At 33.8% G+C, this 25,830-nt stretch overlaps 4 protein-coding genes across 8 annotated transcripts; 1 reads left to right on the forward strand and 3 right to left on the reverse strand.

The window, feature by feature from the left end:
* Positions 1 to 6,483: 6,483 nt before the first annotated feature.
* LOC108489193 (probable LRR receptor-like serine/threonine-protein kinase At5g45780) lies at positions 6,484 to 10,336 on the reverse strand. 2 transcript variants are annotated; one of them, XM_017793537.2, is made up of 11 exons: positions 9,847 to 10,336; positions 9,632 to 9,764; positions 9,457 to 9,528; positions 9,017 to 9,160; positions 8,833 to 8,904; positions 8,690 to 8,749; positions 8,479 to 8,549; positions 8,248 to 8,394; positions 7,820 to 8,158; positions 7,299 to 7,690; positions 6,484 to 7,074 (listed from the first exon to the last, which is right to left on the reverse strand). In XM_017793537.2, exons 1-11 carry the CDS (start codon positions 9,956 to 9,958, stop codon positions 6,760 to 6,762), a joined length of 1,857 nt encoding a protein of 618 aa, XP_017649026.1. In that variant the 5' UTR covers positions 9,959 to 10,336; the 3' UTR covers positions 6,484 to 6,759. The 2 variants fall into 2 exon arrangements, with proteins under 2 accessions (XP_017649026.1, XP_017649025.1); XM_017793536.2 differs by having other exon boundaries at positions 8,248 to 8,400.
* Positions 10,337 to 13,575: 3,239 nt separating this feature from the next.
* LOC108489194 (O-fucosyltransferase 8-like) lies at positions 13,576 to 16,812 on the forward strand. Of its 2 annotated transcripts, none has more exons than XM_017793539.2 (10): positions 13,576 to 14,240; positions 14,355 to 14,438; positions 14,523 to 14,622; positions 14,696 to 14,766; positions 14,863 to 14,951; positions 15,043 to 15,163; positions 15,256 to 15,399; positions 15,498 to 15,838; positions 15,939 to 16,179; positions 16,263 to 16,812. In XM_017793539.2, exons 1-10 carry the CDS (start codon positions 13,938 to 13,940, stop codon positions 16,566 to 16,568), a joined length of 1,800 nt encoding a protein of 599 aa, XP_017649028.1. In that variant the 5' UTR covers positions 13,576 to 13,937; the 3' UTR covers positions 16,569 to 16,812. The 2 variants fall into 2 exon arrangements, with proteins under 2 accessions (XP_017649028.1, XP_017649029.1); XM_017793540.2 differs by having other exon boundaries at positions 14,123 to 14,240; positions 14,318 to 14,438.
* On the reverse strand, positions 16,643 to 19,880 carry LOC108489195 (nucleobase-ascorbate transporter 2-like). The gene is made up of 13 exons (XM_017793541.2): positions 19,414 to 19,880; positions 19,233 to 19,330; positions 18,968 to 19,144; positions 18,782 to 18,882; positions 18,623 to 18,698; positions 18,482 to 18,541; positions 18,216 to 18,400; positions 18,047 to 18,143; positions 17,730 to 17,875; positions 17,562 to 17,653; positions 17,413 to 17,490; positions 17,179 to 17,339; positions 16,643 to 17,086 (listed from the first exon to the last, which is right to left on the reverse strand). Exons 1-13 carry the CDS (start codon positions 19,502 to 19,504, stop codon positions 16,874 to 16,876), a joined length of 1,575 nt encoding a protein of 524 aa, XP_017649030.1. The 5' UTR covers positions 19,505 to 19,880; the 3' UTR covers positions 16,643 to 16,873.
* Positions 19,881 to 21,142: 1,262 nt separating this feature from the next.
* LOC108489750 (uncharacterized) lies at positions 21,143 to 25,145 on the reverse strand. Of its 3 annotated transcripts, XR_001872057.2 has the most exons (10): positions 24,470 to 25,145; positions 24,313 to 24,373; positions 24,006 to 24,214; positions 23,274 to 23,475; positions 22,482 to 22,613; positions 22,282 to 22,376; positions 22,074 to 22,192; positions 21,840 to 21,887; positions 21,507 to 21,614; positions 21,143 to 21,390 (listed from the first exon to the last, which is right to left on the reverse strand). XR_001872057.2 is itself a non-coding variant. In XM_017794478.2 (9 exons), exons 1-9 carry the CDS (start codon positions 24,860 to 24,862, stop codon positions 21,590 to 21,592), a joined length of 1,284 nt encoding a protein of 427 aa, XP_017649967.1. In that variant the 5' UTR covers positions 24,863 to 25,145; the 3' UTR covers positions 21,143 to 21,589. The 3 variants fall into 3 exon arrangements, 2 of the variants coding, with proteins under 2 accessions (XP_017649967.1, XP_017649969.1); XM_017794478.2 differs by having other exon boundaries at positions 21,143 to 21,614; XM_017794480.2 differs by having other exon boundaries at positions 21,143 to 21,887; positions 24,470 to 25,144.
* Positions 25,146 to 25,830: the final 685 nt, after the last annotated feature.

The raw sequence follows: 25,830 nt of genomic DNA on the forward strand, positions 1-25,830 counted from the left end.
TTTTTAAGGAATTGTGTTGAATGGACGAAGGTTTTTTTTTCTTTATTTTGTGTTAGAAATAGAAAATGGATATGATTATAAAATAAGATAAATGACGTGGAAGATTCAAGAAAGCGCATTGGCAAAATTGGTAACTTCATATACTCAATCTTTTATTATTATATTTCCAAAAATTCCACTTCCAAAAATAATAATAAAGTTAATTTGGAAAAAGTGATAGTTAGAGTGGGTTTGAGTGGACCGTCTATTTATTTACGATTAGTGTAAAAATAACGGTGACGGTGAGATTAGATACTATAGTAATACTATATTATAAGATAAAAAATAAATTAAACGCATTGTACCCAGCAGCTCATCCAATCCCCACATTAGAATGATTGTTTAAGATAATTTTTGTTTGATAATAGTTACATTCGAAACAAATATGTTTAGAATAAGGTTTTAGTTTAGAACAATTATTATTTGAGAATTATTAATGTTTGGAATAACCTTGTTTAGATTAATTGTGTTTTAAGAACAACTATGTTCAAAGCAATTTTTGTTCAGAGCTTCTATCTAAAAAAATGGTGCTTTTTAAGAAGAGTGACAATTCTTGTTTGTAACAACATTTACTAAGAACTATTATGTTGATAACAGACTAATGTTTGTAATAAGTCAAAATAACCTTTATTCAAGAATAATTCTTCACCAAATTAGAAAAAAAAATAAACTTGGAGTATGTCAATTGAGTTTTTGGGATGTCTTTCACTTTTAAAATGTTTCAAAGAACTTGCCTTAGTGAATTATGGAGATAATTAAAAGGTTCCATCTTAACATTTTCATTAACATTAAGGGTGTGCTTGGTTTGGTGGGAAAATAGAGGGATGGAAAAAGACGGTGAAAAAGTGGAAGAAAATTGATATACCACCACTTACATGTGACATGTGGCAGGACGATAAGTCACTTGAGAAACGTCTCTTACATGCCATAAACCAAGTGGTTATTAGAAGTACCACCTTTTGGTCAAGCCACTTACTCCTCGAAAGGATACTATCACCAAAGTTCCCCAAGCACTTGGTCTTTTGTGAAGAACATGATCCATTTAGTCATCAAACCTCATATGAGATTAACCACTTCGTACCATGAATCAAAAGAAATGGTAATTTATATCATATCACAGACATCACACCCACATGTCCTAGAATGATAGTCTAATGACGAATTCACCATTTTAATGCCACCAAACAAGGGGCCCTCGCCTATAAATAGTCCTCAAGACAATGAAGAAATGATCGACTCTTCAACATTCTAGCCTACACTCTGCCACTTTACTCTCAACCTTCATCTCCACCATTTTCATTCTCTTTACTCTTCAACTCTCCGCCCGGTGAATTGATCTCTGTCTACACCAACACTTCTTATTGAAAATAAATTTTAATGTGCTTCGTTGAGAAAAAAAAAAGTAAAAGGAAAAAAAATAGAAGAGGTGATTATTTTCATTCTAATTAATGCATAACAAGCAATCATTTCAAATTGAAATAATAAAAGAAGAGAAAATAAAAGTGTATGTTAGTTCAAATTATGCATTTTTCAATTGTTCTATTTTTTTTTCTTTTCACTTTTCAACTTTATCAAACAATGAAAGCAAAGAAAAAAATATTTTCTTTCTATTTTTCCGTCTTTCTTAAATTCTATCAAGCACACCTAGAAAAAGAAAAAAAAATTCTTTCTATTTTTCCACTCTTCAATTTTTCACTTTTCCAAATTTTTTCCACCCTACTAAGGAAAATTTGGCATTTGAACTCTTCACAAAATTCTTTTAGCTGCATTTACTTTTTCTTCATCTTACCAACCACCACTTGTTTTTGCTTTACTCCAATCTTTTTCTTATCTTTCTCTTGATATATTTGATTCACTTGTTTGTAAATATTTCATCTCTCCATAAAATAAACCTCTGCAGTAATTTAAAAAATACATAGAAAGAGGTGAATCATCAGCAGCAAAAGTCTTCAGCATATCAAAACCAACATAGAGTGGTGTCAACCTCCAAATGGAACATTGGGTTCCCCAACAGATCATGCATAACCCATCAAAGTGTTGTCATAACCAGACCAAGCCAGTTGGTTAAATCAGAAACTTGTAGTTTGACTAGTTTGAGTGATGGTATATGATTGGAAATAGAGCGAACTGTAATGAGTTGATAAAAAATCAAAGACGAGATAAAGAACCGATGATTCAACAGATTAAACTAGTAATGAAATTTTTAATAATTTTATGATTGTTTTATTTAATTATTTTGACCCAATAAACCACTAGACTAGTTCTTACGACATTGACTATCGAACTATGACACCCTGAAACATAAGAAAAAAAACTCTCATCTAGTGAAGAAGCAAAATGCTTCAGCCAAATCCCCCAGTGGAGAGACAACAGCTAACATCATGTCTAAAGAAATTATTAATCTGAGAACAAATTCTTCAAGCAAGAGGTCGAGAAAAAAGCTACAGAGATAGATATCAATGGAAAACAAGGAGAGAAGAAGGGACAAGGGAGGAGATGGAATGAGAGGAAAAAGGAGTTTGGTGAGAGGGAAGAAAGTAGAAATAGTTTAGGTGGAAGAGAGAAATGGGTGGAAAACTGTTAGCGGAGGGTGCAACGATCGACTATCACTCATCCACCAAGGAGATAAGTTAAGGGGGCTAAGGAATAGAAAAAATATATATATATATATATATATATATTTTAATACAATATTGAAAGTAGATGTGTTTGAACTCGTGTCAAACATATTTATCAAAACAATATGTAGATACTATGAATGGATGAAAAATAGGGGTAAACTATATTCACTAAACTATTAGTAAATTTATGTTTTGGTTACTTAATTTTAAAAAATTACAAAATAGTCATTGAATTATTTAAGAGTTTTTATTTAAATCATTGAACTGTTAAAATTATTATTATATGGCTTTCATTGTTCGTATTACCTGCACAAATCGAAAATTCTCCTTCCATTTTTCTTTTACAGTTCAATTCTTTTTTTATGAAACAACTTTAAACGTCACGAATTTGTGAACCAAATTCAAACATTTTTTTCTCCAATTTCTAATATTGACCGTCAGATCGACTTGAATCGAAGGCATGTTCTTCTATTTGTTAATGGATACTAATCCACTATACCGGTCGTTGAATTGTTGTTTAGAGCTCACTAGTCAGACTTTTTAAAAAATCTTAACAGCCAAATGACTTAAATAAATAAAAAAAACTTTTAAATAGTTCGATTACTTAGATGAAAGCTTTCGAATAATTCAATGATAATTTTATAAATTTTTAAAATTAAGTGAATAAAACATAAAATTACTAATAATTTAATAACATTGAAGGTAGGTTACGCAAAATTCTGTTTTACCAATCTGTTCATAATACTCGGACATAAATAGTGCTTGACACGACTTATTCATCTTTTTTTGCCAATCCACGGTCAATTATAATTGAGTTTTAGCTCAATTGACATGAGTATTATTGCCAATATAAAAGGACGTAGGTTTGAATATGCTGAAGTGCATTATCCTCTTATTTATGAGTTAGGAGGAGTTATAGATAATTTTAGACATTGTGTAAAAAATGATACATAATCTAATATAATGGAAACGTTTAACAATGTTATTAATTGAACTGCAATTATTAAATTAAAAGTGTAAATAGATTAAATTTTGAAAATAAAAATAGAGATTAAATTTTAATTTGTGAAGAGTATAGGGACTGAAAGTGAAATTAAACCATGCAATTAAAAGCATAAATCATATTGCAAATTGCAAACCGTATGCGATATTACGGAAAACCCAACAACTATAAATAAATTTTGAAAACACATTTTTATCATTTATTAATCTATAATTTCTTTCATTTTAAGGGATTAAAAGATTTTTTTCATTTTAAAAGTTAAAATATGATTTTACTATATATTAATTTATAATTGCGTTAAATTATAAATTTGTCATCATATGATAGGTGAATATTAAAATTTGTTACTGTACTTTGTTTTTATTGATATTTGTCATTATATTTTAAAAATATGAGTAAATTTACCATTCAACTCTTATGTGATTGACTTTTATTAAATTTTGCTACCAATTTTAGTTTTTAATTGAATTTTACCGATCAATATTAATTTTGATTATTTGAAAACCTATTTTAATGAAAAAATCTTTCAAATATTTATTTTAATAGATAACAATAATTTAACAATAATTTAACTTATAAATATTAAAATTAATAAAATTAAATTAAAATTTTATTTAATGAAATAAAATATTTAAAAATAAAAATACATATACCATAAAAGAAAAAAAAATTAAGTTTATTTTTATAAAATAATCGTATTGATTTAATTTTAATAGTATATTAATTATTTATTTATTTTAAATATTAAAGTCAAATATAAAATGACTTTTATTAAATTTTGTCTTCAAATTATTTTAAATTAAAATTGAATAGTAAAATTTGATTAAAAAATTATTTTAGTGACAAAATTCAATCAAATAAATGTAAAGTAACAAAATAGTGGTAAATTTATTTTTACTTTATAAAGACAATGACAAACATCAATGAAAGCAAAGTATGGTCTCAATTTTCACTTATGACAAATTTGCATACTAATCCTTTATAATTTTATTATTTTGGAAAGAACTAAACATGCATTTTTTTTTTCATTTTGGGATCGAAGCACATGCCTACCCTTAAATTTGTTTTTGTTACTATATCAACATTTGTGTCAAGTCGAAAGAAGTTTAATTCCAGTTTTGAGAGAAAAGTTCGATCTGACTTCATTTTGAGTTAAATTGAACCTAATATAACTATGAAATATCAAACATCGTAGACTAAAAAAGTTATTTATAAGATAAATAAAAAGAAAAATTACATCTAAAATCACTAAACTATTATTAACTTTATGTTTTGATCACTACAAAACGGTTACTGAATTATTCGAAAAGTTTCATTAAAATCGCTAAGCTATTAAAACCGCTATTATATAGCTTTCTCTGTTCACATCAATCAAAAGCTTTCTTCCCCCTTCTTTTTTACAATTTTATTTTTTTCATGAAATAATTTTGAACATCACAAATTTGCAGACAAAAATCAAAATTACTTTCTTCTCCGATTTCCAACATTAACGTCAGATTGACTTGGACCTAAAGTATATTCTTTTACTCGTCGATGGATACAAATCCACTGTACCAATCTCGAATCGTTGTTTGGAGCTCATTAGCTTAACTATAAAAAGAACTTAACAATCTAGTAACTTAAATGAAAACTTTCGAATAGTTCAGTAAAAAATTCTGAATAATTCAATGACCATTTTGTTACTTTTTGAAGTTAAGTGACTAAAACATAAATTACTAATAGTTTAATAACTTTAGGTGTAGTTTACCCAAAAATATTTATAAGACAAATAAAAAGGATGGGTCTACATTGAAACTAAATTCAATGATGCAATAATATATGTTTGACTTGATCGGCAATCCTTCTCTGAAGACAAACTTGGCGAACCACAATCAAACATGTCGATATGGAAATTTGTCGTTTACCATGTTCTTCTTCCTTAAATTTGTCCAAATTCTAATCATTTCATTTTCGTAATTAATGTTACCAAAGTTTGAATTTTTATTCTGAAAGTCCAGCAATCACCAGCCGGCTATCTCGGCATATTCCAAAGACCATCATTTAACTTTTTCTTTTCTTCTTTTGAGTGTCATACACTCCTATTTGTAAATTTTAAAATTCTAAAAATCTATTTAATAATTGAACTAGTTTATTTTGATTTATCAATGTAATCGATTCGATTAAATAAATCAATAAAAAAATTTAAAAAATTCAGATTAAATATTGTATACTGATTCTCGAATCAATTAATTTAATGACTTTGTTCTTACCGGTATCACGATTGATTCATGATCCAGTTCAAACTAAATTGCAAACGGTCTTCTTCATATTAGAATTAGAATTGTTCTTTGTTTTTGTTATACCTACACCTCAAAAGTCCATCATTAACATCTGGTGAGCTCGTGTGACACTACGACCTCGTGGAGGTCCATGCGGGCTAAGACCGATAAAGAAGGGAAAATCCTGCTGACCAGTATCTAGAGGCACCTCGCAGGCGCACAGAAAGACGAGCACAAGTCAAGGGATCACACCCCTAACAAAGACAACCCACACCTACGTAGGAAGAAAATCAATAGGTCGACTAAACCCAAATAATACAAAACTAAAAGTGTAAAGCCTCGGCAAGGGACCAACAGCACCCAAAGGCTCCCAAGATCAAGGAATCAGCAGAACATCCATGATACTTTTCACTCCTAACTCCAAACCTTCTCTCAGCTCCCAGCTCCCATAAACTCTCTTACTGCTCTCTGCCCACTGGGTGAACTGTCCTTAGCCACCCTTCTCTCCACCGTGTATCAACAGCATCTGAATATTGGATTTGCTTTATTTATTTTTCACAAGTTTTGGTTGTTAATAATCACCTCAAAATTGGGGAAAATATTTTCATAGACTACAAAAGCTAAAAACATTCTTTGTAATTACATTTGAAAAGCTATAAAAACATAAAAATGGTTAACACGGTTACTCTCAACATCCTGAGTCAATTTTGGGACATTTTCACTAACTTATAGGAGAGTTCCTTAATCTAACTCTCACTGGTTCATGACTTCCATTCGATTCCCAGGTGCAAAAATCATATACAAATTGATGGGGAAGGGCAAATTTTATGCTTTCTATTTACCGAGGTCCGGAAAGTTCCATTGCTTCAATGATGAAGGATGACTCTTCATGAACGTCACTGTAATTCCTAGAGAAGCTATATGCGCTGGTCTCGCAATGGTTTGTTCCACCTTGTGGTTCTTCTGTTCCTGACTGCACAAGACCTTCAAGGACCTTCAAAACTTCAGACATCTTGGGGCGAAGGTGTGGTTGTGGTCGAGTACACTGCAGCGCCAACTCTGTTACTGTTTCCAACTCGATTGTGTCGAAGCATCCCTGTAAATCCCTGTCCACTAGCACTTCAAGTCTCCTCTCCTCGTGCAATGTCCTAACCTGTATCACCCATGAATTATCTTCAGATTAAATATGTATTAATAGCACAGAACAAAAAGTACGACAAATTTTTAGTTTATGCTGGATGTTGTCATAACAAAGCAAACATCCATTATGTTGAGTTATCTGGATTTTGTAGGCATGCATAACTTTCTCTAGGTAAACAGTGTGCACTCGGAATGACAAAGATCCAAGTTAGTAGACAGTCATCGATCATTTCTTACCCAGTCAAGAATCATTCCCTTTTGAACCTGTCCATTACCAGCATCTAATGTCTTTTGTCCAGTGATGAGTTCCAACAGTAGTATCCCAAATCCAAAGACATCTGTTTTCTCAGAAGACTGTCCAGTTGAAAGATACTCCGGGGCTATGTGTCCTACAGTCCCTCGCACAGCAGTAGTAACATGGGAATCCCGTTTATCTAAGAGCTTAGCAAGACCAAAATCCCCTACCACAGCTTCAAAGCTTTCGTCAAGCAAAATGTTTGCAGCTTTTACATCCCGGTGAATTATTTTTGGATTACATTGCTCGTGTAAATATAGAAGTCCACGAGCAGCTCCAAGGGCAATATGCATTCGTCTACTCCAATTCAAAGCAGGCTTTCCATGACAAGCATCTGGTAAACATAATCACATTATAAGGAAATGGTGAGGCCACGAGGGGCAAAATATAAAAAGCTGGGAGGGAATCATAAAATAGACGAATAGTTATGACTATGCATTTAAGCCACAAAAAGAAAACAAACCTCTTAAACGATCGGCAACACTACCATTTGGCATATAAGGATACACAAGCAATCTCTCATCAGGTGTCATACAGAAGCCATACAAACGTAAGAGGTTACGGTGAAGAGCTAAACCAATCATCTCTACTTCAGTTTGAAATTGCACTTCTCCTGTGAAATTAGGATCTTTAAGCCTTTTAACCGCAACCACTGACCTATTTGGAAGACACCCTTTATAGACAACTCCATATCCTCCTTGTCCTAGAATGTTTTTGGGGTTAAAATTGCCGGTGGCAATTTGCAGTTCACGATAGGAGAACCTCTTTAGATGACCGATTTCAAAATCATAATCTTGCTGCACTGCAATTCAAAGTAACACAAAATTCTCAAATTCCAACAATTACACAAATTCAGTGTTTGAAAAATGTATCTTGTGAATATGGGAGTACCGTATGAGGGAAGCATAATCCGAGATCTGTACCAATGCACCCAACAAGCAAGCAGCATCACGGAAACCACAAATGCGAAACCAATTCCTATGGCAACAGAAAGCAGCCAATGATGGTTTCCACTGACTCGCGAAGACGAAACTGAGCCTGCCACTAAACAATTGGGCATGTTAGATTGTCATGATTAAAGAGCATACAGCAAAAGCACTTTGATAGATTTCAACAACATACCATTTAATGGATACGAAACATCTGTGCATATATGTTCAGAAGAAGCACAAAGAAAGTTGTTTCCCGTAATACTACACAACAAAAAAGGAACATTGAGCATGAAGTGAATGAAAGCTATTTATCAGCAAGATTGTTCTGAACAGGAAAACGAATATTTAAAGCTTAGGCTTATTGATGTGAAATGAAATCTCTTTTCTGCAAGGAAGCTCACCTATAACCTTTTGCTAGTATTTTCGGAGTAGGACCACTGAGATTATTATATGATAAGTCCCTGCACAATATCATTTAAGTTAATTGAAATCATCATCGTGTAGCAGTCTGGATTAGAATTAAGGTAACATGACAGGAATGTACAAGAATGAAAGACCGGTGAGATTTGCAACGTGTCTAGGAATAGGTCCAGATAAATTGTTCTTGCTAAGCCTCCTGATAAATCCAGAGCAAAGATTTTAGGAGGCAAACATTAAGAAAACTTGCGCGTGGACATAATAACAAATGTTATAAAAATGCATTGAAGAAATGTCAGGGCCGCACTCACAGATAACTTAGATGAGTTAGAGAGCCCAAAGTACTTGGAATTGCTCCGACAAAGTGGTTACCGGAAAGATCCAGAGTTTGAAGCTCCGAGAGTTTCCCTATCTCATCCGGGATGGGACCTGATAACTGATTGTTTTGCAACAACCTACAAAAACAATGACAAAGAAGGTTTATTCGATAAAATAAACTCAGAATTTAAGAAAATAAGACTAAAACTAAGTTCTGAGAACCAAGACTAGCATTTCTTCCAACAAGAACATGTACCCAAGTGCACTGTAATGCACATTCTTTCACAAGCAAATCAACTTCTAAAAGAATACCCCATAAAAGTAATGTCTTGGGCAATCCTAATCACTACTAAAACATAAATTTCACATTGGTTCCAATACTGTAAGAATTAGCAGTTGGATTACAAGAAAAGACATAAGACGGTGGACTCACATTGTCCTTAGGTGACTCAAATTCCCAATGCTGGGTGAAAGCATACCTGATAACCCTGTGCTGGCCATTTCTCTATCAACAACAATTTTACAAAATCAAGCTCTCATTTTTACTTTTTTTTAAATCAAATTATTCACAATCGATAAAGAAATAGAAAAGGAGCATAGTTCCTCACAGTGAGATAACGAAACCTTCAGCAGAACAAGCCACCATGTTCCATGTACAAGGATCAACCGAGTTGATATCCCAGCCATCCATAACCTGCTTATCATCTCTCAGCTCTCTCTTCACCGACATCAAAGCAGCCACTGTTATTACAATACCACCCAAAATCAAAAAAAAGAAAAAAATTACTAAAAAAAAAAAAGAAATTAAGAACCCAAAATGGACCTTCATAGTTAACTCCTTTGGGAGAAAGGAGACTATCACCATCTGAAACTGAATGGACCGAACAAAACCAATGTAAAAAGAACCAAAACACCCACATAATGTGCTGCTCCATTGAATGTTAAACAAAAGCAATGACAAAAAGGAGAAGCTAAAGTGACAAAGGAAAGCTGGAAAGCTTTTGATTCTTTTTTTCACTTAGGCTTTTGACTTTAGGGAATGAAAGTAAGGCCAAAATCTACTGACAGAAAACAAAAAATGCAATCTGAATTCAGCTAAAGTTTGGATTTTTTTTATTGAATTTTATATTTGTTTGCAGCTCTGCTTGGACTCTTGGCTGAAAAGATTAATATTTTCGAGAATAAAAATAGTGAGGAAAGGCTATATTTTTTTTTTTTGGGTGTTTTTGCAAGTGGCGAGGCCAGGAGAATGGTCCTTTGAACATGGGGCAAGTCCTCGAGATGTGTGAAATGACAGAGATGGTCGCTTTTCATGATTTAAAGGTGGTATTTTTTTGGTATTGTAACGATTTACGATGTTTGGATTTTGTCTGAATTTGAGTTAATTTTGGGCCGTTGAGATCGTATGTTTGGATGATTGATCGGAAACGAACGGTTCATAAGTGATTGGTCGTATGTTACAATTTTCACAGCGGAGTTTAAGTTATTTTCATTTAAGTTGATTCCTACACTTAATAATTGTTTTTATATTTGAGTTTAGTTTTTTTCTTTTTTTTTTTAAGCGAGTCATTGATCTTAATAATTATTTTCGTTTGAATATTTTTGTCTAAATTAATTTTTAATATTTTATTAAAAATTTTAAAATTTGTGTCTCGATTGAAATAATTATTAAATTTATGTTCAAACATGATAACAATTGTTAAGTTTAAATATTAACTTAAGAAAAAAATCAAATTCTAATATAAAAATAAGTACAAAGTTTAAGAGTTAATTTAACAAAACAAAATTCAAACCCTCCATATGAAAATTGTTACCTAATTTAAACTCGAAATATTGATTTAATTTTTTAAATTTTTTCACAATAGAAATACAACAGTTTTCTCCTCTAAACGGTGCGGTTTCAGAAAAACAATGAAAACAAAGGCAAGATATTTCGTCTGATCTGTTATGAAATGAATGGATCAAAATTTAATGAGGTTAAATCATTAAACGAAATTTTAAAAATTTGAATGTTTAATAGGTTATATTCAGGGGGAGATTTGAAAAATTGATGTGAAAGAGAGAAAATGGAGAACAAAGAATGTTGAAAGAACAGAAAGGGGAACATTGAAACAGGGAACCAGCTCAGCTAATTGTCTTTTTGACGACCAAAAAAAAAAACCCTAATTATTAAGCATGGGTAGGACCTTAGGGCTAAGGATAAGACTTAAAGGGCATCTACTTTTTGACAAAAAAAAAAAAGAAACCAAACCCACTACAATTGTGCATGCACCTTAAATAGGTAAATGTTTGAATTATATTTAAGTTAATTGATTTTTCCAAGATCAAATTTTATTGTTAAAAATTAATTTACATACGTTTTAACGAGATACATATAGCAAGTTATATATAATTGTCAAATTAATCTCTTTACAATAAAAATTTTAACGAAAATAATTATCAATTTAGCAAAATTTTTAAATAAAACAAATAAAATATCCAGTAACTTCTATAATGGTTTTACCATCCAAAATATCATTACAATCTGGACATTAACTTTCCATCCCGGACAAAGCACCAAATAGCACAGGCACTAGACATTAACTTTCATTTTGACATATGTTTGTTCCTACCTTTTGCCCATATATATATATATTACCCTTGGCAGAGTTACAGCAATGGCCAATGTTCATCCATCAGAGGATGAACTTTAGCTTTGCAATGTGGCTTTGCTGAGGCTGTTGAAATAGAATTGAGTCCGGGAGCTTGACTTCTTGGAGCCAATAAACAAAAAACCAGTAGTGGCATTACTTGGTACAAACAGTAACAATCATGATCTGCTAGATAAAATATATATTCTCTATTTTTATCAAATATTTGTGTTGAATTTGTATTAAACTCATGTTTCCATGTAACCCTGGCCCTGTTATTGGTCAGACTGAAGACAGGACCTAAGAACTGCTTGTTATTTTGTGAAAGTTAGGATATTTGTTCTTAACAGTAATGATTAATCTTTTTATCGTAAAAATTTTACGAAAATAATACATACTTAAGCGTACTTAGATATACATCCACTAAATGAATTGACACTTTTTACCTATATATCTTTTATATCTGCATTAAATCCTCAAGGCCCAGACTGGGGTCAATGCTTGTAAAATTTCAGCATCATGATGGACATTGGTCCCTAGCCAAATGACAATCGTATGTTTTGGCTGAATGCAAATACAATGGATAACCTTCTCACTAGGTATTTGCTTTTGACTTTTCAGTCCTTGTTTCTATACTTGTCGTGGTCTACTTGTGAGTGAGTTGCAAAGCAGGGCATTGGAGTTGATACTTCACGACATCCTCCAATGTCTAAATTAGTAAATGCCTTAAAGGGATGGAAAATGAAAAGTAATTTAAGGTCAGACCTTGGTAAATTTTGTGTCTTCAGTATTTATAAGCTCATTGAGCTTACAAGGCCCAGAGGTCGTTTGAGTCTTTGAGCCTTGTCTCAATTTATCTGGGTCAAATAGCCTTTTAGCCTTAGTTGTTTACTGAACTGACTTGCTCTTTGTTGGGTCAAATACCCTTTTACTCTTATTCATGTAATATTATATATAGTCGAATTAGTTTGAGTTAAATTAATTTATCGAGTGAATTGTTTAATTCAATACTTTTAATAATTAATTTTGATAGTTTCGTGTTGAATTATAACATGGTAATTTTAAAAAAAAAGGTGCACTATTTTAAATATTACGTTTTAATTACTTATGTTATCGTTTTGTTACGAAATAGTCGCTCTATGTTAAACTCTGTTACCTCTTTAACGCCAGTCTTACATGACAATTCAAATAGATTTTAAATGCTAACTTGAAATTTCGTTAAAGTGTGATGACGTAGTACTCTGATTTTATGTCGCGTCATCACTTGAAATTTTTTAAATTTATAATTTATACTTTTTTGTATTTTTTTAGATTTTATACATATATTTTAAAATTTTAAATAATGACTTAACAGTTTTAGAGAGTGTCACGTCACATTTTAAAGGAATCCAAGTTGAATGATCAAATTGTGACGTGACCCTCTCTAAAAATATTAAGTTCCATAACTAATGTAAAAAAATTTCAGGGATCAATTTTAAAAAGTTATCAAATTTAAAGACTAAATATTAATTTTTCCTATAATTAAATAAATAATACATGTGACTGTCATATAACAGAACATATATTGAATAAATTAACCCTGATTAATCTTTTTTTATTTAACACATTGCAACAAATAAATTCTCAATCTTTTATTGAAAAAAATACCATATTTAATTGATTATTAAGAATGAATATAATACTCAGAAGTCTTTGATAGAGGCATAAAGCCAATGTTTTTTTTTTTTTTCTTTCCATTCTCTCTTTTCCTTTTTGACTCAATTTTTTAATTTTCCGTTCATCTTCAAATATATGAAAAACAATGGAAGCTAAAAAAAGAAAAACCCAGACTTGTCTTAATTTATGTTTGGTGGGAAGTAGCTATTAACGGATTATATGATTCTTATATTACAAGTTTAATGTTTTTAAAAGAAAATGGAGTTGAGTTGAGGCTCTGAGCCAACTCGAATTTAGCTGAGTTGCCTTGCTTTCCACTCTTTTCATACGTTTTCAACTCACTGTCACCTACACCTACAACTTAACGTCTCTTTGAATTTTTCCCATCTTCTTTGACGTTCTTATTTTATCAACTATACACCATCTATCCCATTTTTCTTTTTTTAAATGTTAGTTCATCTTCACCAACAATTGAAACTTAATCAACTAATGACATATGTTCATATTTGTTGGCATGTCTTTGTTAAGACAATGGAAAAGATAGTAACAGATGTTGTAAGAGTTCCATGTTATTGTTATCTAAACATTAACCAATGCCAAAGTTCAGGTTTTGGGGATTTTCATAACCATGTCGAAGAATAACAACAACAACAACAATAAGTCAGTTTTGAGGTTGAAAGATTATCGTGTTAGAAGCTCAGATTCCTTGTCCAAAGTAGTATTGCTTCATAGTTTGAAAGATGATTCAGGCAAGTTCAATCCTTGTAAGGGTGGGAATAGACACACATGGTTCCGCCGGAATGTGAAATCAGTTGCGTTTATGTTCGTGTTAACGGCTTTCATGTTCTTGCTCGATTCTGTGATGGTGTCGGTTTTCGGTTCGATCAACTTTCATGGAAGTTCGAGTACGAGAAACTCCGATGGCCGCGAGGTACGGTTATTGTTTCGATGAATTATTGAATATGAACATATGCATTGTTTAAAAATGATGGAACTGACACCAACTAGTTGTTGATATGCCTTTACGTTACATGTATATGCTAAGGAGGACAGTGTTGCCCATAAGGAAAGGCCAATAGTTGAGATGTATGGTAGGCTTCTAAATTTAGCTTCAAGTGCACTTGCTGAGGTAGGCTTCTTAGATTTCTATGAATTTTAAAGCAAAAAAGTTAATTTTTTCCTTAAAAATGTGAATAGATTCATTGAGTTGCAGGAGGAGTTTAAGCAAGAAAGTTTGAATTTTTGGGAGGAACCATATCAAGAAGCATCCAAATGGACACCTTGTGCGGATAAAAGATATCCAACAAGCCTAGGTAAGTACCTTGCTTCGGAACCTTATCCAACATGTAACAAAATAGTCTTTTAACTTGTCTTTGGTTGAGACAGGGAAGCCTGGTGAAAGTAATGGCTATATAATGGTTAGCGCGAATGGTGGTCTGAATCAACAACGCGTAGCTGTAAGTATCCGGTTTAATTCCCTTTTTTGATCTTCTAGCCATTTTTCATTAGGAAAGTTCGATGTTGGTTTCGGTTAAAATGGGGTTTGTCCACAGATATGCAATGCAGTTGCCGTGGCATCGTTACTCAATGCGACGTTGGTTCTTCCGAAGTTTCTTTACAGCAATGTATGGAAGGATCCTAGGTAACCATGTAACCTTTGATTTGATACTTATATTCATGCAATGGATAATGAAACGATACACTTGAAAGCGGATTTTGGGTTCGAAATGCAGCCAGTTCGGTGACATCTACCAAGAAGACTATTTTATGAGAACGTTGAAGGATGATGTACATATAGTGCAGGAACTTCCTCTTCATTTGAAGTCCTTGGATATTGAAGCCATTGGCAGCCTTGTAAGATTATCTTCTAAGTTTCTACATTTGCATTGAACTTCGGCTTTCGTTTCTCGTGACACTATAAAACCTCGAATCTTACCTCAATACAGATCACTGATGCAGATATCGTGAAGGAAGCAAAGCCGATTGATTATGTTCGCACTGTACTTCCCCTCCTTATGAAGAACAAAGTTGTTCACTTCCTTGGATTTGGTAACCGGCTTGCCTTTGACCCATTACCTCCTGAACTCCAGGTGTGTAACATCCCTTGCACGTTTGAGCCTACACATGCCGAACACGTATTTGCATTCAAAACTCACCCCGAACCTGGATATGCTTTGCTCCATTACAGAGATTGAGATGTAAATGTAACTTCCATGCACTAAAGTTTGTGTCAAAAATCCAAGAAGTTGCTTCATTATTAATCAAAAGGATAAGGAAATTCAAATACCATGCTGCCGAACGTCAGTTAGACAAACAACTGCTAGGATATTTCACGCCTAGCATTTCCTCCAAAGAGGATTATGTTGAAAGAGGCTCATCTAGATACCTTGCCTTACACTTGAGATTTGAAGAGGACATGGTGGCATACTCCCAATGTGATTTCGGAGGTGGAGAACACGAGAAAAAGGAACTCGAAGCCTACAGAGAGGTCCATTTTCCTCTGCTCATTGAGCGCTTAAAGAACTCGAAGTACGGCCCTACCAGCCCTTCTGGCATTGTTATTTAACCTGATGTTGTTTCCATGCACGCACCTGATTGATATGTTCTTTTCTACCATTGATGCTTGTAGGCCTGTTTCTCCGTCAGAGTTGCGGAAGTTGGGAAAATGTCCATTGACACCCGAAGAAGCAGCGCTTGTTCTTGCAGCTCTTGGCTTCAAGCGTGGAACTTACATTTATCTTGCAGGGTCTCGTATATACGGAGGAAGTTCAAGGATGCATCCCTTTACCAATTTGTACCCAAATTTGGTCACCAAGGAAACACTGCTCACATACAATGAACTTGCTCCGTTTAGAAATTTCTCTTCTCGGGTATTTTGGATTTGGACAATCGTTTTACGAACTTTTTCAGGTACATTTTTGTAACATGGAAAAAGAATTTGCTTTGGGTGCAGCTCGCAGCATTGGACTTCATCGCTTGTGCAACTTCAGATGTCTTCGCCATGACAGACTCTGGAAGCCAATTATCATCACTGGTATCTGGATTCCGAACTTACTACGGTGATGGACATGCTCCAACCTTGCGGCCTAACAAGAAGAGATTAGCTGCGATTTTTTCAGAGAATAGCTCCATAGGATGGACTACTTTTGAAGATAGAGTAAGAAAGATGATTGAGGAAGGCCAAAGAGTGCGGGTGAGGGGTTCTGGTCGAAGTATTTATCGACAACCAAGGTGCCCTGAATGTATGTGCAGATCATAGCCCTGAAACTGTATCACATAATCAGTTCTCATCCCATTTTCTGTTCTTTTTTATATGTTCATTATTCATCAATGTAATTTGCTAATAAAAATGCACATAGAAGCCAAAAAGTGCATTACATTTGATTCACAGAGTTCTTGCAAAGTCACTTTTGCAAACATTATTAGAACAGCAAGCAAGCCTACATTACACACCAAAAAATTAAAAAATTAATAACTAGAGCGGAGCACAAACGAATCGATATCAGATTGAACCCAAGTCAAATATACATATGACCGAGGCATCTCGTTGTTGTTGACAATGATCTATGACGGAGGGAAGAAACGATTGAGATTGAAAGGGAGTGAATAAAACTCTTCACTCCGGCTATCTCCTTTGAACGTGCGGAAATTAGCCCACCATGGCATTCCTCTATCTCGAGCACTATCTTTGTAGTCAAGTGTGTTGTCTAGGAGTACGGCAACAATCAATGCAACAGTTGGAGATGAAAAGAAGATGGTATTAAGGAAATCATTGAACTGCATGTCAAAAAAATAGTACATGTCAATGCTATGTTTGATTAGCAGAAAAGTTGAATACGAAAAGTTGGCATGGGGGACATTTAACTCACCCATACAGCCCTGGTATGAGCAGGACCATGAAGTGCCTTGGCAGTGTATTCTCTATAGTACTCGGGAACCGACAAGCCTAAGAACAGTGCAACACCTATGATGAATAGGTTTCTCATGGAGTTCATGTTTGTAAATTGCATGAATGACAGCCCCACAGAAGCTGAAAGCAAGTAGAGCTATGGTTAGAAGCAAAGTAAAATATAGCAATGGGGACATACAAGAATGTTACTCACCAACAATACCAAACAAAACACAATACACAGCAGCAAATATGGTGAACGGTATTGATTCGAACAACGCTCCGAATTTTCCTGCAGAAAGTAAAGAAATCAACTCTTAAGGCACAAATACTAAAAGACCTGTTTAATATATTGTCACTCACCTAATATCGAAAAGAATATCATAAAGCCAGCCGAGATTTGAATGACCCTGCGGCTTCCAACACGAGTGCTTCCAAGAAGCCCCACATTTTCCCTGTTGTTTTACCAGGAATTAGTATAGAGTGGCAAAAAAAAGGATCATTTTCAGAACAATAAGCAACAATACTTACACAGAGACAGTTGAACCAGTCAGTGTTCCAAATAATCCATCCAAAAGGATTCCGATGCCTTGCCAACCAATACCACGGCTAAGAATATGAGCTGGAGGTGGTGTGGCACTCGCTAGGCGTGCAGCAGCCTTGTAAGAACCTGTTGACTGCCAAAGCAAACATTTTTAACTTTGAATCACTAAGTAATATATGTCTATTCAATTTATGAGTCAGAAATGGTTTAGGGACTCAACGTGTGATACCCGTGTATCTGTGCTCTTCTCTTCTTTTTTTCTTTAAACAAAAAAAAAAAAATTTATGAGTTTTCATATGAGTACCTCAATCAATGAGACTAAAACAGCAGCCATCATTCCAAAAGCATGACCAGCATCAAATGTAGGAGCACCCCATTGAAGAGGATAAGGAATCTTTATCCTGTATGAAAAATTTTCGGTTAGAATTCCATTGATTCAATCAGCAAATCTAGTGGGGGAACAGCTTTAGTACCATGGGGCAGAAGAAATGAGGTTGGCCTTGTCAGTTCTGCAATTTAATTGTGTTAACTCGGGACGATATTTGTATGCACCACTCGCTGTCAAGAGATGTGCATATGCCCAAATTACCGTGATCGATATAATGAGGGCAAACCGCTCCAGTATTGGCAGTTGCTTTGTGTGGAAATTCTTCAAGTACTGTTTTTGACGTAAAAGATAGAATCATACATATGATTTCATATAGCAAATGGAACTTGTAACCGGAAGAAATAGTAGTACCTGAGAGAAGGCTATAAATAGAATAAGCATTGGGATCCCAATTTCGACGCAGCGACCGACCTGATAGTGAGTTGATAACAAGCTAAGACGAAAACTTTTCATATAAGAATTCAAAATAGCTCAAAAGTTTCTATATTATACCACAGGGAAGCCTTTGTCAAACAAACCAAAGCCGACTAGTGCAATAACCGGAATCATTCCAAGGGGGCTAAAGAACCTAAAAATGGGGCAAAAACCATTCTCAACTTGTGTTTCTCTAGGATTTTGATATAGAAACTTCATTTAAGATCAAAATTGAACCTGGTGCAAATGGCCCACATCTGACTATACCCCAAGATAATTTGTATGCTTGATGCTACTATTAGTGCACCTTGGATGGCTCTCATAGTATATAGAAATCTCTGCATACACATCAAAAAAGGACATCAGCTCATGTCCTAAAGGAAAAATTATGCCTTCACACAAAGTTCATAGAATTGTACTAACCATATGGTTATCCTCAATGCTTAGCAAAGTAGTATCATGGATTATTGATATAATGGGAACCATGAAGGCATAAGACCCTCCAATAACAGTAGGTAATCGAGTTCCAAATAGTGTTTGTAAAAGTGTATTAATCCCTTCAACAAATAACAGTGTCTGCACCACTCTAACTTTATCATCCTAAAAACCATCATTAAAAGAATTTCATGTTGAATACAGTAATAAAGAAAGGGAATCAATGAAGAACATTGTAAATTTCACTGCTTACATCAGTTCCTCCCATTAAAGGAACAAGAAAAGAAGGGATCATCACAGCAGTTCCTAAGGCCAAAATGTAATGTTGAAACCCCAAAGCTATAGCTTCTCCTGCTTCCACCACCAAAACAGAGCGTTACAAAAAAAAATTACAGTTGAAAAGATTTGATCTAAAATGGGAAAAAAATGCACACCCCAAGAAGGATTTGAGTCAATGCAGTACTCTAGGCCTTGAAGTTGGTCCATTGGTGGGTGAGTTATTTCTTCAGGTTTTGGTTCTGCCATAGCTTTATGAAAAAATTCGTACTTTTTGCCTCTAAAACTCAAATGGGGTATTCACAAAATGAATCAAAGAATCGAATTTTAAGCTCAAACCAGAGTAAAACAGCTGAAAGTTCGAAACTTGAAGATTGAATATAAACTTATGCTATGAAACACAAAAAAAGAAGTAAAAATAAGTACTTTGCCGCTCAGTACTGAAGGATTTTTTCACTCTCTCTACTTTAACTTACGGAGCAGAGAGAGTTTGAGTTCTGTTTTTCAGTTTTTTTTTCTTTTTAATTTTTACACAGCTTTTGATTTTATATGCAGAAAAAGGTTCCGTTAACTTTATCTGGTATTCCGAAATTACCCCTTAAGCAACCAGCCAAAACGCAAATGTTACCGTTGGTCTTCTCATTATTAAATTTTTACAGCTCATTGTTTCTTTTAATTACTTTTCACATATTTATTATTCACCAAACCAAACCAATACAATATATAAGAGAAGGTATTACATTACACATTATCCTTATCTCTTCTTAATAGTTGAATCACAAATCAGATTTTGTTTCTGGTATTTTTAATTAGATTTAAACTTTTTCAGGAGAAAAAAAAATTACTATGATTTGTTATTCTCCTATTAGAAAATGATAAATATAACATGAAATCACAGTTTCATACAATCCCTTCTCTCTATATACATATATAGATATCTTATTGAAACTAGATTTGGTTTTGTTTATCAATAATTAGAGAATGTTTTTCCCTTCTGCATTTATTCTATGCAATGAAACTAGCTAATGAGAATGGCAAGGGTTCTAGATTAAATTTTATCATGTAAATTACGTGTATAAATTTTCTCTTAAATTTATTTTAATTAGAGAATTTTATCTCTATTCTAAAATTTCATTAGACTTAAATTTTAATTTAATTAAAACTAAATATAATTATTGAAATATAAAAAATATTTCAAATTCCATCATAACCGTTGTTTGTTGCTTCACCATGGCAGTGATTTGATCATAGCTATTAAAGATAAGTTCACTTTACCATTCTTTTTTCTCTTTTTGTCCAACATTTTTTGCCATTCTTAATGCTTTAAACGAACCCTTTTTACCAAGGTTTTTTTCAGCATTATAAGTAGTTTTAGCAAAAGATTATTTACAATGCTAAAATATATTCTACTCTTAAAACAAATTTTAAAAATGATATACATTAAAAGAAAGATAAATTATATATCCAATGTTACAAAACTATATTTCAAAAAAGTTACAAAACGATTATTAAATTATTTAAATTTTTTATTGAAGTTACTAAATTGTTAAAAATATTCTTATATAGCTTTCTACCTACAAATTTGCATTCACTTTTTATTTACAATTCAACTTCTTTTTCTTATAAAACTACCCTACAAACCAAAATCTAAACAATTTTATTCTAATCTCTAATATTAACTATCAAATTGAATTAAACCTAAAACATATTCTACTTATCGGTAAGTGCTGATCCACCTAACTAATTGGACCTTTTAAAAATAAAAAAATATTAACCCAATAACTTAAAAACTTAAATAAAACTTTTAAACAATTTAATAACAATTTTGTAATTTTTAAGTTAAGTGACCAAATAGTAAACTAGATAATAATTTAATGAACTTAGGTGTAATTCAACCAGAAACAATTGCTTTAAATAAAGATCTGAGCCTCAGACTGAAATGTATGCAGGGAACAGTGTACGAATCTCCAACGTCTCTCATTTGATGCCAAAGACACAAAGACAGGCACCATTGATCTTTGAGCCCCTTTCTCTATCTCCAACCCCCATGACCATGACCCCATCTAATATATATTTTGTCATTTTTGCCTCGAATTTTGGCAGCAAAGTTCATGCAAATTTGAAATCACCCCCACCTGCTTGCCTCAACAAATATTATGATAGAAATTGGTAACATAAACATCCAAGAGATAGCCATGTATTTTTAAGCTCAAAAGAATGACAAATGCTTTCAAGATGAAGATGATATGACCATGGCTTGCTTGGCTCTTCGAACTATTTGCATCCCTCTCGGTTAATACAAGGAATGTGAGATTTTGACCAATCTTTCTCGTGCTACGCTTGCTTTACTGCGTTAAAGCTGAAAGACCAAAAGTTAGACCTCGATGGTACACAGCTAGGGGCAAAGCATTATTGCATCACTACAGCATCAATATGGGGCTATAATTAGGTAAGTGATCTACAAGGTACAATACAAACATTACAAAGGTGCAAAAACGCAAAGGACTGGTTCTCAGCCTCACAAACAGTTTTCTGGAACACCGTCAAGAACTAAAAATGATCAATTTAAGATCTTCTATCCAACCTCTTTTCACTGGATTTTTTCTCTTCTGTTTCTCGCCGTTTCTGCTGTCTGCCATTTAAGAATAAAAATGAAATCAGTACTGATTACTAAGCTCTAAGCACTAGCTCTAAGTTGTTTGTTTCAATAAATTAATCATGCAGCCGCAAAAAAAAAAAAGAGATTCTTATCCAGATTAAAATGCATGAAATCGAGGGGGAAGATCTGAACAATTTTTCATCAAGTTATAGGACTTACGCAAAAGCTGTGTACCCGGTTCCAGCATTAGCAGCTGATAATATAACTGTATGTGCTCCAGCAGCAGATAGAGAATGCTGTGATCCAGCAGGAAGAGGATTCCTTCTATCACCATCCACCTGGAAGTTACATGAAACAATGAGAAACTTAAGGTTCATGATATCACAGATGATGTATTTGTGATAGAGATGCTAAGACAAGTTAGTACCTTATCCCATTTTGATTTCTTGTTTTGTCTACCATCCCGCACAATGTTGTTATCCACTGCAGTCGGACCTGAAGGCAAACCACTCCCAGCCGCAACTGAAAAATCACAATCAATCAATATAAGAATAACATCGCTAGATCTCAAAATACATACACTCATAAGAAGATTTCATCAGGAAAAAAAAATTAAAGGAAAAACACCTGCAGTAGGCATGCTAACTTTTGGAGCAGGAAGAACCGCTCCAGGTTGATTTCCACCAGGTACAAATTCGACCTTTTGGTTCTTCTTGCTTTCTTGTTCCTTCCTCTCCCTTTCACATTTCATATCAGCCTCTGCATTTAAGCAAACAAGTTTAAGAACATTAATATGTGTGAAAATATATTGGGATTAATAACAAAAGCTTTGACGAAAACAAATAAGAGAAAGCAACACTCAACACTTAATGCTTAGATGCATCCAATGCCAATTGAGCATAGAGTGCGACTAGGTGCACCTACACCTTAGCACTAGACAACAAAAGCGCCTCAAACCCTTTCAGGAGAGACCCATTTGATCAAGTACATGCGTAGTGCACCTAGGCATGCTTTACTGTAAGGCGATAAACATAAGAAACGACCATCTGATTGAAGATCTCTTTAATTTCTTTCATTAGATATACATTTACTAGTAAGAAAGGGATAGTATCCAACTTTGTACTTCTCTATATTTGAGTATTCAACTTAGACATTGATCATAAGGAAATCATTCATATTTACTAAAAAAATCGCATGTTCTGTAGATAAAAATAAAGTAGATCACACTTCAGAGTTTATTATGCATATAAAAACTTGCACACATACATTTTGTGCTTTACTTCACTCAGGCTAGTGCTTTTTTTTTCCTCCTTGTGCCTGAGAAAATACAAGGGTTCTAGCGCCTAGAGCGTGACTTTTGCCCTTGACAACACTGATTCAATATATAAAAGAGAGAATTATAGAAGTTAATGTTATAACCTATTTCATCATAGAAGTCGCTTTTGTCATATCCATGAGGATCGAACACATCTTTACTGAAGCAAGACCCTATCTGATCAATATCTTGATACCTCACAGCATGCAGCAAAAAGTCAGGGTTCCTATAATCCTTCCTATTCCGAACTTCAGCATTGAAGCTTTTTCCAGCTCTCTTCAAGTTGAGAAATTTATCTATTTTCCTCTGTAGTAACATACAGAAAGAAATGAAGGTCATCAATATATAAAACTGAAGGAAAACGCAATATAACTTGGATCATTCTAGATTATCAACAAGGGATATGCTCATTGGTATAAAAATGAAAAAAGAGCAAGACAACCACTGATACATAAGGATTAGGTATCATGAACTACCAATCTTTCATTCAGCAGCAGAGGGTGGCAAGTCGGCAACAACTGACATTGTAGTTAAATAAACCAAATGAAATTCAGGAGTGAGTGAGCTAAAAATTACAAATCAGGCCTGTGGAAACAGAAATCGACATTTACAACTTATTGAGTGCCATGGATCAGCATGCCTTCAGATGGCAAATAAGAAAACCTTAACAACACCTAGCTACCTTCATCCCTCATAGAAACACAGAAGTTCCAGCACAACATAGTCCATCTCAACTGTTAACATTTGGGTGGGGTTATATAAGGATAAATTCAAGCTTTTTACATTAGGTCCAAAGAAATATAATTAATAACTAATAACATACAAAAGACACTTACTTGTAGCTCCTCCGAGCACTTGACCTTTGGTGGAGGTGGAAGAAACTTATCCAAGGGATCAACATTGTCTACAGAAACGGCTTCCTCAACTTCTACACCATCTGATTCATTAACAGCATTGGTCAAGGTCTCAGGCTGTAATGGTTCTAAGTCCGATGATTGTGGAGTCAGCTGAACAGCCCCCGGAGGCGTTTTTCCTTGAAAGTCACCTGCAAACAAATGACAAATTAGGAAGCTACCGATTTTAAAAGTAACATTTGTAGTTAAATTAATCGAATGAAAGGGAAAAAGGGAAATAAATAAGTACCATTGGCATTCTGTTGATCTATGCCAATCATGAGGTCATCACTGTTTCCTAGTTCCCCTTCCTGCACTTAAACATGGAAAAAGTAATCTAACCACATATCATTAAACAATAAAGGAATTTAAAAAAAAAGTCTTTGGCAAGGCGGAGAGGGGATTACCTCAGGCTCCGGTGACATGGCAGCTTCATCATGGCCATAATCAACAATGGTCAGCCTTCCTCCTCCACTTCTCTTCGACGAAACCAAAGTTTGAGGTTGCTGCGGCGAAGAAACAGAAGGCTCCTGCTGTTGTTGTGAAAGATTGGTGTTTTGGTGAGGAAAAGGAGGCGTATTATCGTTGGTTCTCGAATCTTCTTCCATATTGTTATTAGATTCTCTGTAATCGTTTTCTTCTTCTAGCGGCTGCCCTTCTTGTTGTTCTTCTTCTTCTTCCCCAGTTTGTTGGTTTTGCCGGTGGTCACCTTCTTCGATGTCTCCCATTTCTTCGTCATCTTCATCGTTGTACATGGATAGCAAGGCAATCCCTTCGGATTCCTTTTTCCTCGACGCCATGGAATCTAGGGTTCCTGATTCGGCCGGAAATTCTTAACTGATTTGAAAATTAGTTCGATTAGGGTTTCGGATTAGGAAAATTAGGGTTTGGATTTCAGAACCAGTTGATAGGGGAAGCAGTAATTTCGAAAACTTTCTTGGTGGGGTTGGAGGTGATTGTTGTCAAGGCTGATTTTGATTTTGATTTTGATTTTGATTTTGGTTTTGATTTTGATTTTGATTTTGATAGCTGAAAGAGCAGGATCTGAAAGTCGGGTCACGGTTCAAGCCCAAACAAACATTTTGATCTTTCAAATTTACGCCCAACCCATTTCTTATTGGACCTATTGCTCATTCCCGATAATTTAGAGCTCAAAAGGCGGATTCATTTACAATGTAATTTGGGAGTTGTAAATTATTATCGCAAAATAAGAGTATTCATTTTGAAATTATTTATACCAATTATCAAAGTTATAGTCTTGTTGATGAGTCGAAGTTGTTCACTTGAACGGTGGAGAGTCGTATTCAGTAAAAGAGGAGGTATTATAGGGAGTTAAAGAGTGTTAAGCTTAGTTTAAGAATGTCTCTTAAAAGTGCTTTTAGGAAAAAGTTAAAAATTTTAATATTTAAGAAAAATACTTTTGGGCCAATTTTTAATTTGAGAGAAGCATTTTTTTCTCTCAAAATGCAGCTTGTTTAAGAACTTTTTGTCTCAAAAGTGCTTCTTAAACTAACCATTAGAATAGAGGAGTAGGAGATCTTGAGAATAACAGTTTTAGTTGATATTATACTCTTCATAACCTGTTGTAAGGTTTGGAGAGATATTTAAGGGTACACTTATACAACACGGGTCCTCTTGTAATTTGTGGGTTGTCATTTGTTGTAAATATTTTCATAAATTGGTTACGTGAGTTAATATGACCATCAAAAGCAATCTTATCAAGATGGATGAGCTTGGTGTGGTCTTAGTCTAGGTGAGGTACAATGCG

The sequence above is a fragment of the Gossypium arboreum genome, chromosome 10 (assembly GCF_025698485.1).
Source record: "Gossypium arboreum isolate Shixiya-1 chromosome 10, ASM2569848v2, whole genome shotgun sequence".
Taxonomy (NCBI): Eukaryota; Viridiplantae; Streptophyta; class Magnoliopsida; order Malvales; family Malvaceae; genus Gossypium; species Gossypium arboreum.

Bases quoted from the DNA above. Each gene is read 5' to 3' on its own strand.
- LOC108489193 (XM_017793536.2), bottom strand. From the start codon at position 9,958: ATGGAGCAGCACATTATGTGGGTGTTTTGGTTCTTTTTACATTGGTTT. The intron at 9,161-9,456 runs GTGAGTCCACCG...TTGTTTTTGTAG, and splicing joins TTGAGTCACCTAAGGACAAT to GTTGTTGCAAAACAATCAGT. The intron at 8,550-8,689 runs GTGAGCTTCCTT...TTTGTTGTGTAG, and splicing joins ATACTAGCAAAAGGTTATAG to TATTACGGGAAACAACTTTC.
- LOC108489195 (XM_017793541.2), bottom strand. From the start codon at position 19,504: ATGGCAGAACCAAAACCTGAAGAAATAACTCACCCACCAATGGACCAA. The intron at 19,331-19,413 runs GTGTGCATTTTT...TGGTGGAAGCAG, and splicing joins TGACTCAAATCCTTCTTGGG to GAGAAGCTATAGCTTTGGGG. The intron at 18,542-18,622 runs GTATAATATAGA...ACTCACTATCAG, and splicing joins TTGACAAAGGCTTCCCTGTG to GTCGGTCGCTGCGTCGAAAT.
- LOC108489194 (XM_017793539.2), top strand. From the start codon at position 13,938: ATGTCGAAGAATAACAACAACAACAACAATAAGTCAGTTTTGAGGTTG. The intron at 14,623-14,695 runs GTAAGTACCTTG...TGGTTGAGACAG, and splicing joins AAGATATCCAACAAGCCTAG to GGAAGCCTGGTGAAAGTAAT. The intron at 16,180-16,262 runs GTATTTTGGATT...CTTTGGGTGCAG, and splicing joins TTAGAAATTTCTCTTCTCGG to CTCGCAGCATTGGACTTCAT.
- LOC108489750 (XM_017794478.2), bottom strand. From the start codon at position 24,862: ATGGCGTCGAGGAAAAAGGAATCCGAAGGGATTGCCTTGCTATCCATG. The intron at 23,476-24,005 runs GTAAGTGTCTTT...ATGTTACTACAG, and splicing joins AGTGCTCGGAGGAGCTACAA to AGGAAAATAGATAAATTTCT. The intron at 22,377-22,481 runs GTGTTTTTCCTT...GTGATTTTTCAG, and splicing joins AGTTAGCATGCCTACTGCAG to TTGCGGCTGGGAGTGGTTTG.